Source organism: Euprymna scolopes, chromosome 28, assembly GCF_053919585.1.
Source record: "Euprymna scolopes isolate OS-2025 chromosome 28, ASM5391958v1, whole genome shotgun sequence".
NCBI classification, from domain to species: Eukaryota; Metazoa; Mollusca; class Cephalopoda; order Sepiida; family Sepiolidae; genus Euprymna; species Euprymna scolopes.
In genome coordinates, this window is record NC_136509.1 from 90,666,992 (window position 1) to 90,679,995 (window position 13,004).

General features: G+C 37.8%; 1 protein-coding gene across 1 annotated transcript; it reads right to left on the reverse strand.

Annotated features, from left to right (window-relative positions):
• Nucleotides 1–649: 649 nt before the first annotated feature.
• On the reverse strand, nucleotides 650–1,327 carry LOC145249418 (zinc finger BED domain-containing protein 5-like). Its single transcript, XM_080110970.1, has one exon. The coding sequence runs from the start codon at nucleotides 1,325–1,327 to the stop codon at nucleotides 650–652; it is 678 nt and encodes a 225-aa protein (XP_079967096.1).
• Between the last annotated feature and the right edge of the window lie 11,677 nt (nucleotides 1,328–13,004).

The following is a 13,004-nucleotide window of genomic DNA, read 5'->3' on the forward strand; positions in this document are numbered from 1 at the left end:
CCTCATCCAATCCCGGACATCGGTCGGGTCTCCCTAATCTATTTATAACAGACTTATGAAAAAAAAAAAAAAAACAACAACAAAAAATGTCTTTGTTGCTGAGGTACGGTTCCATTCAGTCCAGTGGTTCTCAACCTTTTTTTTACTCATGGACCTCTTTTTCCCTTCTTTTTATCTTGGTGGACCCCTTCATAACTATTGGTCATAAGACAATCTTCTATTGTTCACTAATATAAATTTTGAGGTTTTAATAATCAAAGAAATATTATATAATTAAGCTTTATTTTTAAATGAAAACTAATTTAATGCAAATAAAGTATTCTACAACAACTATAATAATTATGATAATAATGATAATAAGTAATAATAATAATCTAAATTAGAGTGATAATAATTATTTACCAATATCTCGTATTACAATATTACAATGTTTCTTTCATGGTCAAGCCGATGGAGATCAGAGCTCTTCAGGCAATTGAATTCACTGCAGCATTTATGTACACTGGTTAAAATTTTTGATAAACAGTTAAAGTGGAATGTGTAATTTAAAAAAAAAAGAAGAGGTAGGCATTTTTATTCAGTGAGATCCATGTGGTTGATGTTGTTCGGCGAGTTTCGTTATATCTGGTTCTATCGATGTTAATGATAGTCAAAAGTTTCCTCTTTTCACAATCTCAAGTCTATTGCGAGCTTTTGATAACAGTTGAGAAACATAACTAAATCCTGATTCAACAAGATAAAACATTAGAAAAGCAATAACGTAGAGCTGTGCTTTATTCCAGAGCAAATGGTACTTTTGTAGCAACATCATTTGTCTTCCATACATTGTACTTTCCATAATTTCATCACTTTGTAATTCAATGAGAGGCTCTTTCAAAGATATGTCTATATCGGCAACATTAACTTCGAAAGGAATTGAAACCCAACTTGGTATAACCATCATGAGTAGGTCACTAAACCGAGTTTGCATATCTGCATGCATATTTTCCATATATTCAGCATATAATGCAAGATCTTCATCTTGCAAATCGCTGCTAACAGAGGCCAAACAAGGAAACTGTTCAAATGCACGACGCCTGATATTATTCATATACAATTGTAGTTTCCTCATAAAGGCAGCAATAGCACTTTTACTAGATATCAGATCAGAATCTTTTCCTTGGAGCTGTTTATTAAGTGAATTCAGTTTTTCAAATATATCTGATGAGAAAAACACATCACATTTATTTGCAAACAGCTGTTCTCCAAGTTGTGTTTTAGCAAGAAAGGAAACAATAGAATCCCAAATGCAATGAAACGCTGAAGACAATTCCCCTTTGATAGCCATCTCACCTCTGTATGTAATACAAGCCGCTCGAACTCTTCTCCATTTTGCTTACATAATTCATGAAAAAGGCGGTCTCTGAGAGAATTTGATTTAATATGGTTAACTCCTTGTATTACGACAGTAAGGGAATCATGCAGACGTGCACTCATTTTATTTGCAATTAAGTGTTGGCGGTGTATCACGCAGTGAATACAAAATACTTGCGAGACAGCTTTTTTTAAATGTGCAATAAAACCTTTGTATCTGCCTGCCATCGAAGGTGCACCATCAGTAGCACAAGCGATTATATTTTTGAGTGGAAAAATGTTGTTTTCCTGGAAATAAGTAACAACTTAAGCAAAAATAGTTTCACCTTTTGTGTCTGTCACAAGACTTCTAGCAAAAAGCATTTCCTCTTTGGGTCCTTCATCACTGTTAAACCTAACATATGCTTATAAAATGGCCTCATTATCTCTTAAAGTAGATTCATCAAGTTGAAGGGCAAACTGTTTCACTTGCAAATGGGCTATCAATTGTTTTTCTACATCATCTGCCATTTCCCCAATGCGTCGTGACACAGAAGAGTTGCTTAAAGGGATGAAATTAGTCATTTCATTGGTATTTTGTTTCATAACTCACGAAATTATAACAGACACTGCTGTTTCATCAACATTATAGGGGTTTTCTTGCCTTTGCTATTATTTTGCTAATTTCATATTCCATGCCAGTAAACCATCACTCATTTTACTCACATTGTTATTAAACACTTGAGACAGTGTTTTTCGAACTTGAAAATACTCACGAAGGTTTTAAAAGTATACAACTGGTTTATCTTTCTTTCCTGTTTGCTTCTTTTCTAAACGGATTTTTAGCTTAGAAGGTTTCATGCTATCATTTAAAAGTACATCCATGCATATGAAGCTCATTGGTTTCGATTCATTATGTGGTGCTGGAATAAATCCGTAAGACAAATATTCAACGGAGTACTGTCGGTACTTCTTTTTACTTGGAGTAGCCATGGGATGTCTGAAAAATAAACACACACACACACACACACACACACACACACATACACACACACATATATATATGCATATATACATGCATACATACATACATACATAAATACATACATACATACATGATGATTGCAACGTCTTGTCAGACGAGTGCCACTCCCTCAGACATTTAACATCCATGAGCCCAAATGCCCGAGGGAGTATCTATACAAAGATGATGTTACAGAGTCTTAGCTTTGTACGAAAGCTAAGTCTCTCTCTCGGTTCAAAATGTTGAGATCCAGCAACAAGCAAGAGCAAGATAGCCAGCAACAAATTAAACTGCAGACCAGCTTAATGCGGGTACTGGTCTCCCGCTTTATGGTTTTTTAAATCAGAGATTTGCTTCTCCTAGAAAGGTTGCCTTCACCACGGCTTGCGGGGGCCCTCTCCACCCCAATACACATATACACACACACAAATATACATGGTGCTAGTTGGCCTTTGACCCAGAAAAAGAGTTCATTCGCCCTTTGGAAGGTCTTGTTTTTAATCCTTCAGTGAGACTAGCCGCCCTCCTCACAAAACAAGTCTGGTAGGGGAACCAGTTTAGTCGCCGGTGACCCGACCATGAGGCAGGTAGTACTGGGTTACATGGTACCAGTAGCATATGACATGACCTAACATGCACATACATACATACATACATACATACATACATACATACATGTATATATTATATATATGCACAGCTGGTAATACAATTACTGCAGTTCATAATATCTATATATATTGCTATGCATTTTTATAAAATTTTCGACAAATAAAACGTTTAGAAACAGAGTGCAAGGTAAATGTTTGAGGTAAATCTGGTAAAAAGAAATATTGTAGTTAAAATAACTTGAATGATTGAAAAAAATATACAAAATTACAGTAGAAATTAAATTTTTAATAATAAAAACTATTCTGAGTTGGTTTTCTTCATGGACCACCAAAAACATCATTGTGGACCCCCATTTTGTTATGTTTTACTTGTGGGCCCCCAGAAATATTCCATGGACCCCTAGGGTCCATGTGGACCCCGGTTGAGAATCCCTGATCTAGGCTTTCTACTGTCTGCGCCCGAATTTGGCGCAGACAGTATAATTTATAAGTTGTTAAATTCTCTTAATTCCAGTTGCAATTCGGAACAAGATCAAAGTGTAGTATCTGTTCCGACAGATACTGCAAGCTATGACTAGCTAGGAATAGCTATGAATAGCAAAGACCAGATGTGGGGGCAACCCCACATGCCTGACCTTTAACCAGCTCCCATTTCCCACCTCTCGGGAGCTGGTCCCCTTTTTCCCTTCCCCCTCCCTTCACTCCTCACATTAAAAATTGGCCTTGTGCCTAATTTGCTCGGTGGGGGAGCAAATAAATACCATCTGTTCCGACAGATACTGCAAACAAAGACCAGATGTGGGAGCAATTCCACATATAAGACCTTGGTAAATGTAGGGGCAACCCTTCATACCAATTGTCACTATCCAGCTCCCCTACTCCCCGGGGAGTTAGTCCCCATTTCCCCTTCACCCCTCACATTAAAAATCGGCCTTGTGCCTAATTTGCTCGGTGGGGGAGCAAATAAATACCATCTGTTCTTCAGATGCTGCACTTCTATTTCTTGTTCTCTTTCGGTGGAGGAGAAATCCTTCACGACTGAGACAATTTTTATTTTTGTACCTTTTCTCCACGTTAAAAAACGACCCTGGTGTCTAACTCTGTCCCGTGGGGAGGCATAGTAAATAGATACTCGGATGTAACGGCTTAGAACATAGAGTCAAAGCTGGCCAGTAGAAATTGTCACCTCCTACACCGATGATTGCGAAAGTATGAAACAGTACTTTATGTATATATAAGAAATGAATAAATAAAATAATAACTACACATATGTGTGTGTGTGTGCTTATTATCTTTTATTTATTTATATATAGAAATGTGCGTAATATTTAAATGAAACCCATCAGATAATTAAAAAAACATAAAAATGAATAATTAATTAATGAAAATTCGTTTTTCAAATGAATATGCAAATTAGTTAGCCTTTAAAAGTCGCTTACACATTCATTACTGAGTGTATTAAAGAGGTTCGCTGTAATAGTTTTTAAATAGAAAAATGAACTTTTAATATCAATGCCAGTGCGAAAAATAACTGGACTTTATGTATATAGAAGATATCTATAAAAGTGAGAATGTATGTGTGTTTTAGGACAATTCTCAATCTATATACTCAACAGATCTTTGAGCTACAGACTTGAAATTTGGTATATACGGTATTCAGACATGTGGAAAAATTTTTAATTCGTTTTCATCCGAAAAAAGGGCTGTTAAGAGGTCAAAATTGAAGAATTGGTATTTGGGGGCGTTATCAAATTTTTATCTCATTGTCAACTGTTTCATGACTATGCATGCGCGAATAGTCCACGTGATAGCTACCTTATGTTTAGAATAAGTATGTTTGAAAACACTTCTTAAAACGTGGCAAGCTGGCCGAATGGTTATTGTACTTGGCTCACTGTCTTTAGGTTTTGGTTTCGATCTCAATTTGAGTGTTTGTTTTTTTACTTACAATAAGTTAAATGCCTTGGCCTTTTGGTCAAGATCAAAGTGTAGTATCTGTCCTTCAGATGCTGCACTTCATTTTCTTGTTCTCTTTCGGTGGAGGAGAAATCCTTCACGACTGAGACAATTTTTATTTTTGTACCTTTTCTCCACGTTAAAAAACGACCCTAGTGTCTAACTCTGTCTGTGGGGAGGCATTGTAAATAGGTACAATAAGTTAACTGTTTAGAAAACACACACACACACACACACAATACTCGCACGCACATGTCTCAATTTCTTTCTTTTTTTTTTTTTGTTTGCTTTCTTTACTTCGCTTTTTTAAAAAAGAATTTAACGCTAAGTTTAATACCGGGCAACACCTGGTACATCTGCTAGTATACATAAAATAAAACAAGAACATACCCTTGTAAGTATAGTGATTCGTACTCACAGGTGCAATCTAATAAATGTATAATATTCAATATTGTGTGCGACGAATACGTTTAAACAATAAAAATACGATTTTAAAAAATTCGTATTTTTTTGTTTTATTAGCATAAACGAGTATTGGAAACAAAATGTTTTGAAAATGTCTAAATAATATTCTCTTAAAAAGAAAGAAAGAAGAAAATAACAAAATGGTGGGAAAAATGCATTTTGTTGGTTTTGGTATGCGTCTAGTGGCCAAATATTGTTACGTCATAAAGAAGTCGTTCATCATGCCAAGAGAATGCATTACAACGCGTCCGATCGCACCGTGGTGCATACAACAGATGCACACATTGCGCGCACAGGTCTATAAAACACGCGCACGCGCGTGCACACATACACAGAAACATACACATGCATACATATAGAGACACACACACACACACACACACAGGCACACTCGCAGATATAGATACAGATACACGTACACACAAATACAGACACACACGGGGATATACACACATACATACATCCACACATAATTAAACAGTCGCACACACAAACACACAGACATACAAACACGCACTAACCCTCACACACATACGTACACAAACACATAAATAAGCATGCACATACGTATATACACATATAAACACGCACAAACACTCACACACAAATGCACGCACAAACATACACATATACGCACACACAAACACTTACACGCATTCAAATACACCCACGAACATACACACTCAGAAACACACACACAAATACTCACAAATACACGCACAAACACACACACATTCATATACATACAAGGACACGCAAACACACACATACAAACATACGTATATATACACACACAAACACACACAGTATAGCTCCCTTAAGTCTTGACAGACTATAGATACCCACTGTAAAGGTGCCTGCGCGTGGCATTTTTGTGGCAAGAATTGCGCAATCTCCAACAACACATCTCCTAAGTCCGCATTGTTAAATACCAGTGGCAAGTAGAGGCTCTAGCCAGAATTCTTTCTAGAAAGACATCGGTACCTACGGGAGGTAACACGTGAAGATTGCCAACATCCTAAATGAAAGTGATTTTTGTAGAACGAAATGGATTCAAAAATGGATTCAAACATGGAACACCCATATCGTCAGTACCTGTCGTTGACCGCTTGACCATCCTCACCCTCTGCCTCTGTGAAGGGGTGGGATTTCACTGCTGTTCGTAAGTTAAGGGGTAATCGTAAGGTAAGGGGTATTCACGTCGAGGAAGAATAGAATGTCCAGGAAGCATTCTATGAAAGTACTTGTAAAACAGACTCAGGGATGCAACATTCCAGTGATGGGCAGGTTTGAGCTCGGTTGGTAGTGCGGGATAAATTAGATCGGAAACTCTTTTTGTTAGGATCTCGTCTAAGACGGAGAGACTAGTGATAGATACACCAGTCCACATGTGGCAACAATATTCCATGTATGGGCGAATAAGTGTGAGCAGTTTATTTTACCACGACATAGGTAACCCAGTTTCCTTGCAGCAGCGTTGGCAATATTTTCAATGTATTTCTTCCAATTCATGTTGCTTATGAATGTTAAGCGCGAGGAGTTTGAACAATGAGCTCTCAGGTAGAGTATTATTGATCATGGTAAACGTCGGTTGATAAGGTTTCTTGTAATTGTTAAAAGAAAGACGCTTAGTCTTAGTAGCATCAAATATTATCATCCATTTACACACCCATTCCAATACAGACCGAAGGTCTTTTTTTTTTTTTTCTAAAATTTCGGCTATTGCCTTAGAAATATGTGCAATAGTTTTCCCTCATGTCTATTATAGAGGGTGCTGTCAGACGAAATAGGAAAGAAAGTTAAACCCCATCTACGAGGTGCCTTCAATAAGTTTCCAAACTTTTTTTCGTATGGGCACTTTTATAGATAGTACACACATGACACTCTAGTCCCCTTCGAAAGAATCTCCCTCGGGTGCAATGATTTTATGGAATGCCTCATGGGTGCCCTCTTGTGTTAGAATGGCCCTCGTCACAGCCTCTTTCATCTCCTCAATTATATTATAACGACAGCCTCCAAGGTTTTCCTTGAGATTAAGGAGTAACCAAAGGTCACACGGAGCAAGGTCTGGACTATAGCGAGGGCGGGGAACTGTCTTGATAACCATCTTGGTAAAATAGTCTTTGACAAGGGTGGAGTTGTAGACTGCACCTGTGGAACAAACTTCGTGCAAATCTTCTGTATTTTCAGTTCCTCGCAAATAATTATGTGACAGTTTCCACACTGATTTCAAACTGTGCACTTGTTTCTATAATTGTTGTATTGTGAAATGGGCACATCGAATTGAAAACACACGACGGTCCTTATCCATGAAATTCTTTATTTGGCCCCCATCCGATTTTGTTTTATATCATAAGTTGCTTAAAACGTGATTAGTTAAAGTTCAGAATAAAATCACGCTTTCTCTTAACGGTTAATTTAAAAAAAAAAATCTTCTGAACGCTATTAAAAGTTAAATTCTTCACTAGTTTGGAGACGGAATGCGTTGTTGTGATAAGTGATTTTCTCTATTAATTCGCACTTTTTATTTTAAGATTCAAATATTAATAACTACATTTTATTTCAGTATTTAATTTATGTATTTCTGTTGTATTAAATGCTAGCTTTAATTTTTTTTTTTTTTTTTTTTTTCTTGTCCATAAATGTTTATTTATCTACCGAGTTGATTGCAAAAATAGATTACCTAATTGTACTCATTTTTAGTTCGTGGGAGGGGAATCTATCACCATACTTTCCCTTAAACAGGTTCGTTGGACTTTTATTAAGTACAATACTTAATAGTTATTTTTTTATTTTATTTTGATTTTTTTTTTTTTTTTTTTTTAATGGAGAGTAGAAAACGCATTGTGGATGCGTTATCGGCAGCTCCTGTTACTCTCGCTTCTTCTTATTTGTCCCTCAGTCCTCATTTTTAAATGAGTGATTTTTCTGACAAAGGGAGAAGAAAAAGCTGTTTTCTAGGTTGGCAGTATTTTTGCGCGAACAGTTGGCAGAGTTGGTGGAAATTTTCTGTTTCTATGTCTATCCTTGTAGCCATGTCACTAGTAAGGGTGCTGGAGGTAAACGTTTTGTCTGGGCTGACGTTATCCGCCTGATAGTCAGGGACCCGAACCTTGGATTAACCACTAAGGAGGCTGTCCTATCAGCAGGTGCAAAGTACTGGGGCTGCTGTATTGCCATTTGGTGAATGGAATCTGGACCATGCAGTAGCTTCTGGTGGGGCCTCTCGATGCCATACTAGTGGGTAATTGTTACGGCTTTACCTTATCATGTGGTACAAAAAAAAAAAAAATTCTTCGTTTCTTTTTCTCTCTTAGTTTCCCCTCTCTGTCCTGCTCTAAGTAAATCTGTCGACCTAGTCCACAAATTCCAAAATTTCATCATGACAAGTTTCAAGAAAAAATACACGATTAAACCCGGTTCTCCAACTTCCAACGTAGACCCCTACTACCATGTCTCCTTCTCCAACATCAGGGGTCTACGTTCTAACCTTCCAGAGGTTGAAACCCAATTACAGGAGACTAAACCAGACCTTTTATTTTTAAGTGAAACTGGCATTGGACAGGCTATTTCCCTTGATGAGTTTGCAATTACAGGATACTCTAACTTAACTTCTAAATCTGACCCCCAAGATCGCCATGGGCATGGAATATGTGCCTATATTAAAGATAGCTTTCCATGTGGGAGGGACATCTCCAGGGAAGATCCTAACTTACCTTATATGTGCTTCCGGGTTGCTTTAGCTCACACTACTGCATTTATATTTACTCTCTATCGCCCCCACAACAGCGGAGTTACTATCTTTCAAAGCATATCTGAGAAAATTGACCAAGTCCTTTCTACTTATCCTGCAGCTAACATTCACGTATGTGGAGACTTCAATGTTCACAACGTCGAATGGTTGACCCACTCAAACAAGACCGATGATGAGGGGAGGTTCTGTCATGATTTCTCCATTGCCTATGACCTCACTCAGATTGTTCAGGAACCTACCCGTGTGCCCGATAATGACGGCCAGTATGCGAGCCTACTAGACCTTTTTCTCACAACTTGCCCTGAACTATGTTCAGTTTCTGTTCTGTCGCCTCTTGGATCTTCCGACCACTCTGTTGTATCAATTAAGATAAAAATGAAATGTAATAAGTCCCCAGACGTACCTCTTCATCGTACAGTATATCGATACACTAAGGCTGACTGGGATAGCTTCCGTACATTTATATCTGATCTACCTCTGCATTCCATGTTTAAAAAGGATGTGTCCTCTATAGTATTAGACCTAACTGAATGGTTAATTGTAGGTATTGACCATTTCATACCCTCTAAAAAGTTTCAGCAAAAACCTAACAGCCAGCCATGGTTCTCTCCAGAATGTGCTGCTGCCATTGCGCACAGAAATCACTTTTTCCACTGCTTCAAACGTAATAGATGTATGGAAACTAAAGCCGTTTTCAGGACTGCCAGCAACCATTGTAAGAAAGTAATAAGGAACGCAAGAAAGTTGTATGCTCAATCTGTTAAGTCCAAAGTAGCTGAGCAGCGGCTTGGTTCCCACCAGTTTTGGCAAATAGCAAACAGAATCCTGAACAGAAGCGTGTGCTCCATCCCAACTATTATCAATGGATCTGAGGTAATCTCGTCAGCATCAGACAAAGCCAAACTCTTTGTCAAGAACTTTGCAGCTAATTCTACCCTTTGCGACCAAGACCGCCAACCCCCAATATTTCCTCTTGTATCAGAAAACACGCTATGTGATATACGTATATCTGTACGTGATGTTGCCAAACTAATCAAAAACCTTGATTCCAGTAAAGCAACTGGCCCTGATGGTATTCCAATCATAGTACTCAAAAAACTTCAACCTGAACTAGCGCCCATACTTACAAAACTGTTTAAACGTTGTCTTAAGGAGAATAGTTTCCCATCTCCCTGGAAAATCTCATCAGTATGCCCTGTATTTAAGAATTCAGGTGATCGCTCATCCCCCTCTCAGTACAGGCCAATAAGTCTCCTGTGCGTCATGAGTAAGTTGCTAGAATCTGTATTAAATACAGAAGTAATCAAACATCTCAACAAAAATAACCTTCTTAGTGACACTCAATATGGTTTCCGTTCTGCTAGATCTACAGCAGATGTCCTTACAGTTATATCGCATAGGATTAGCAAATCTCTCGACGGTGGCAATCTTTCTAGGGCAATTGCTCTTGACATATCTAAAGCCTTTGATAGGGTATGGCATAAAGGTTTACTTCATAAGATCGCTAGCTATGGTATAGCTGGAAAAGTCTTCTCAATTATTAAATCATTTCTTTCTGATAGATTCATAAGAGTAGTAGTTGAGGGGCAAAAATCAGAAGCTCACAATATTAATGCCGGTGTCCCTCAGGGATCCATCCTGGGCCCAACTCTTTTCCTGATCTACATTAATGATCTTCCAAATCATATCCTTACATCATTTGTAGACATTTATGCTGACGACACTACCATTTATGGTACCACATCTAAGACAGTAAACGAGCAAGTTCTCTCCAATTCTCTCTCCTCTGATCTTGAGCACGTAGTACAATGGGGAAAGGAGTGGCTGGTTACTTTTAATGCATCTAAAACCAAGCTTCTCTCGTTACATCATCAACATTCTAATCCACATTTGTCATCAATTGAAATGAATGGCTCTCGTCTTCAGGAGGCCTCAAGTTTTGACAAGCTTCTGGGCTTGACCATTACTCCTGATCTTAAATGGAACACGTATATCAAATCTGTTGCCAAGGCCGCTGGAAAAATGGTGGGATCTTTCTATCGATCCAGTAGATATCTCACTGCTGATGCTATTCTCTATCTATATAAGAGCCAGGTACGTCCAAGGATGGAATACTGTTGCCACATCTGGGCAGGAGCTGCTAGAAAGAACTTGTCCTGCCTTGATAGAGTTCAAAATAGACTTCGTAGCCTCGTAGGAGATGTCCTTTTCTCCTCCTTGCAACCTCTATCTCACAGAAGAGATGTTGCGAGTTTGTCTCTGATGTATCGTTATTTTCATGGAAAGTGTTCAACTGAGCTTCAATCTATGGTCCCCCCTCGCCAAACTTTCACAAGAAACACTCGTCTAGCTGTAAACACTATCAATAATTTCCCCCACTCTTTATCTGTGCCTAAACCTAAACGTAGATTCCATGAACAAAGCTTCTTTCTTAGAACTGCACGCCTGTGGAATTGTCTTCCGTTTTCCTGCTTTCCGGCTGACTACAATATGGTTTTGTTCAAGTCTAAAGTAAATAAGTTCTTGATGAGCCGTTCCATATAAGTTATTAAATTTACCAAATTTTCATTACTAATGATTACTATATTGACCAACTTCTACTGTACACTCTTTAACCCTTATCCTTGAGTGGCCTCTGGGCCTTGATAATGTGGTGATGCCTTTGTAAAAAAAAAAAAAAAAAAAAAAAAAAAATCAACTCTGGTGTTCTGACTTACTTACTCATCCTACATATCTCATCATCCCTCACAGACTCCCTGCCTTCCTTGAATTTCTTATGTCACTCAAAAACCGATGCTCGATTCATGCAAGATGGTCCAAAAGTAGTCTGAAGCATTCCATACGTTTCTGTGACATTTTTCCAAGTTTAAAACAGAATTTTATTGCATATTATTCTTTTAAAATGTCCTCATGTCCAGATTACGAATCATGTACAAATTCATCAGTTGCGACAATCAAGCTTTAGTATGGTGTATTCCAATTCCTGCTGTAGCTGTTCATTTGAACCTGAAATCATAAAAAAATTGGTCAGTCATCTCATAAGATGTATATCAATAACGTACTGAATTTTCAAGAGTCTACAACAATTTTAAATGCGTGTACCAAAAAAAAAAAAAAAAAAAAAGGCTGGAAACTTATTAAAGGCACCTCGTAAGGGTGTCTTTCAGCCAAATTAACGCAATGCAATATTCCGACATGTTTCATTTACTGTTTATGCCCGCTTAATCGGTATTAATACAACTTAATTCTCTTACTTCGCGTGATAATTCCTGGTGTCTCGATAAGTTAAAAGTTGGATCTACTAAGTCAAGAATGACTTTCTGAGTTAGGGTTCGAATCCCTCGGCTGCCAGAAATTATTACTTACTACGCGGATGAATACGTAAGTACAAGACACGCGTGTTTAACAATAACTATTGATATATATTGACAATATGGGCTTTCGTAGGTTGAACAGCCAACATGGCTGACCGATGCTGACGTCACGTGGTAATTTAAAATTGCGAAATGCGAATATAGGAACGAATACGTGTTAATAGTTTTTGACGCAAAAAAGGCATTTTTGCGTCTTCTCTTTTTCAGACAATATTTTTTTTTACCATATTTGAATAAAAGAAAGAAAACAGCAAACGAACAGGGAAGTTTCGAAACGAAAAGATTTGATCATCATCATTCTCTTTTTTTATTATTTTTCTTCTTTTTCTTAACTTAATCTTGTCATTTTTTTTCTTTCTGATTCTCGAAGTACTAAACAGGCCTCCTATCTGCCCCCCTCTCTCTCTCTCTCTCTCTCTCTCTCTCTCTCTCAGCCATTCTGAGAATCTCCCTCTTACCTTGCTACCTTTTAACATGAATATAATGTC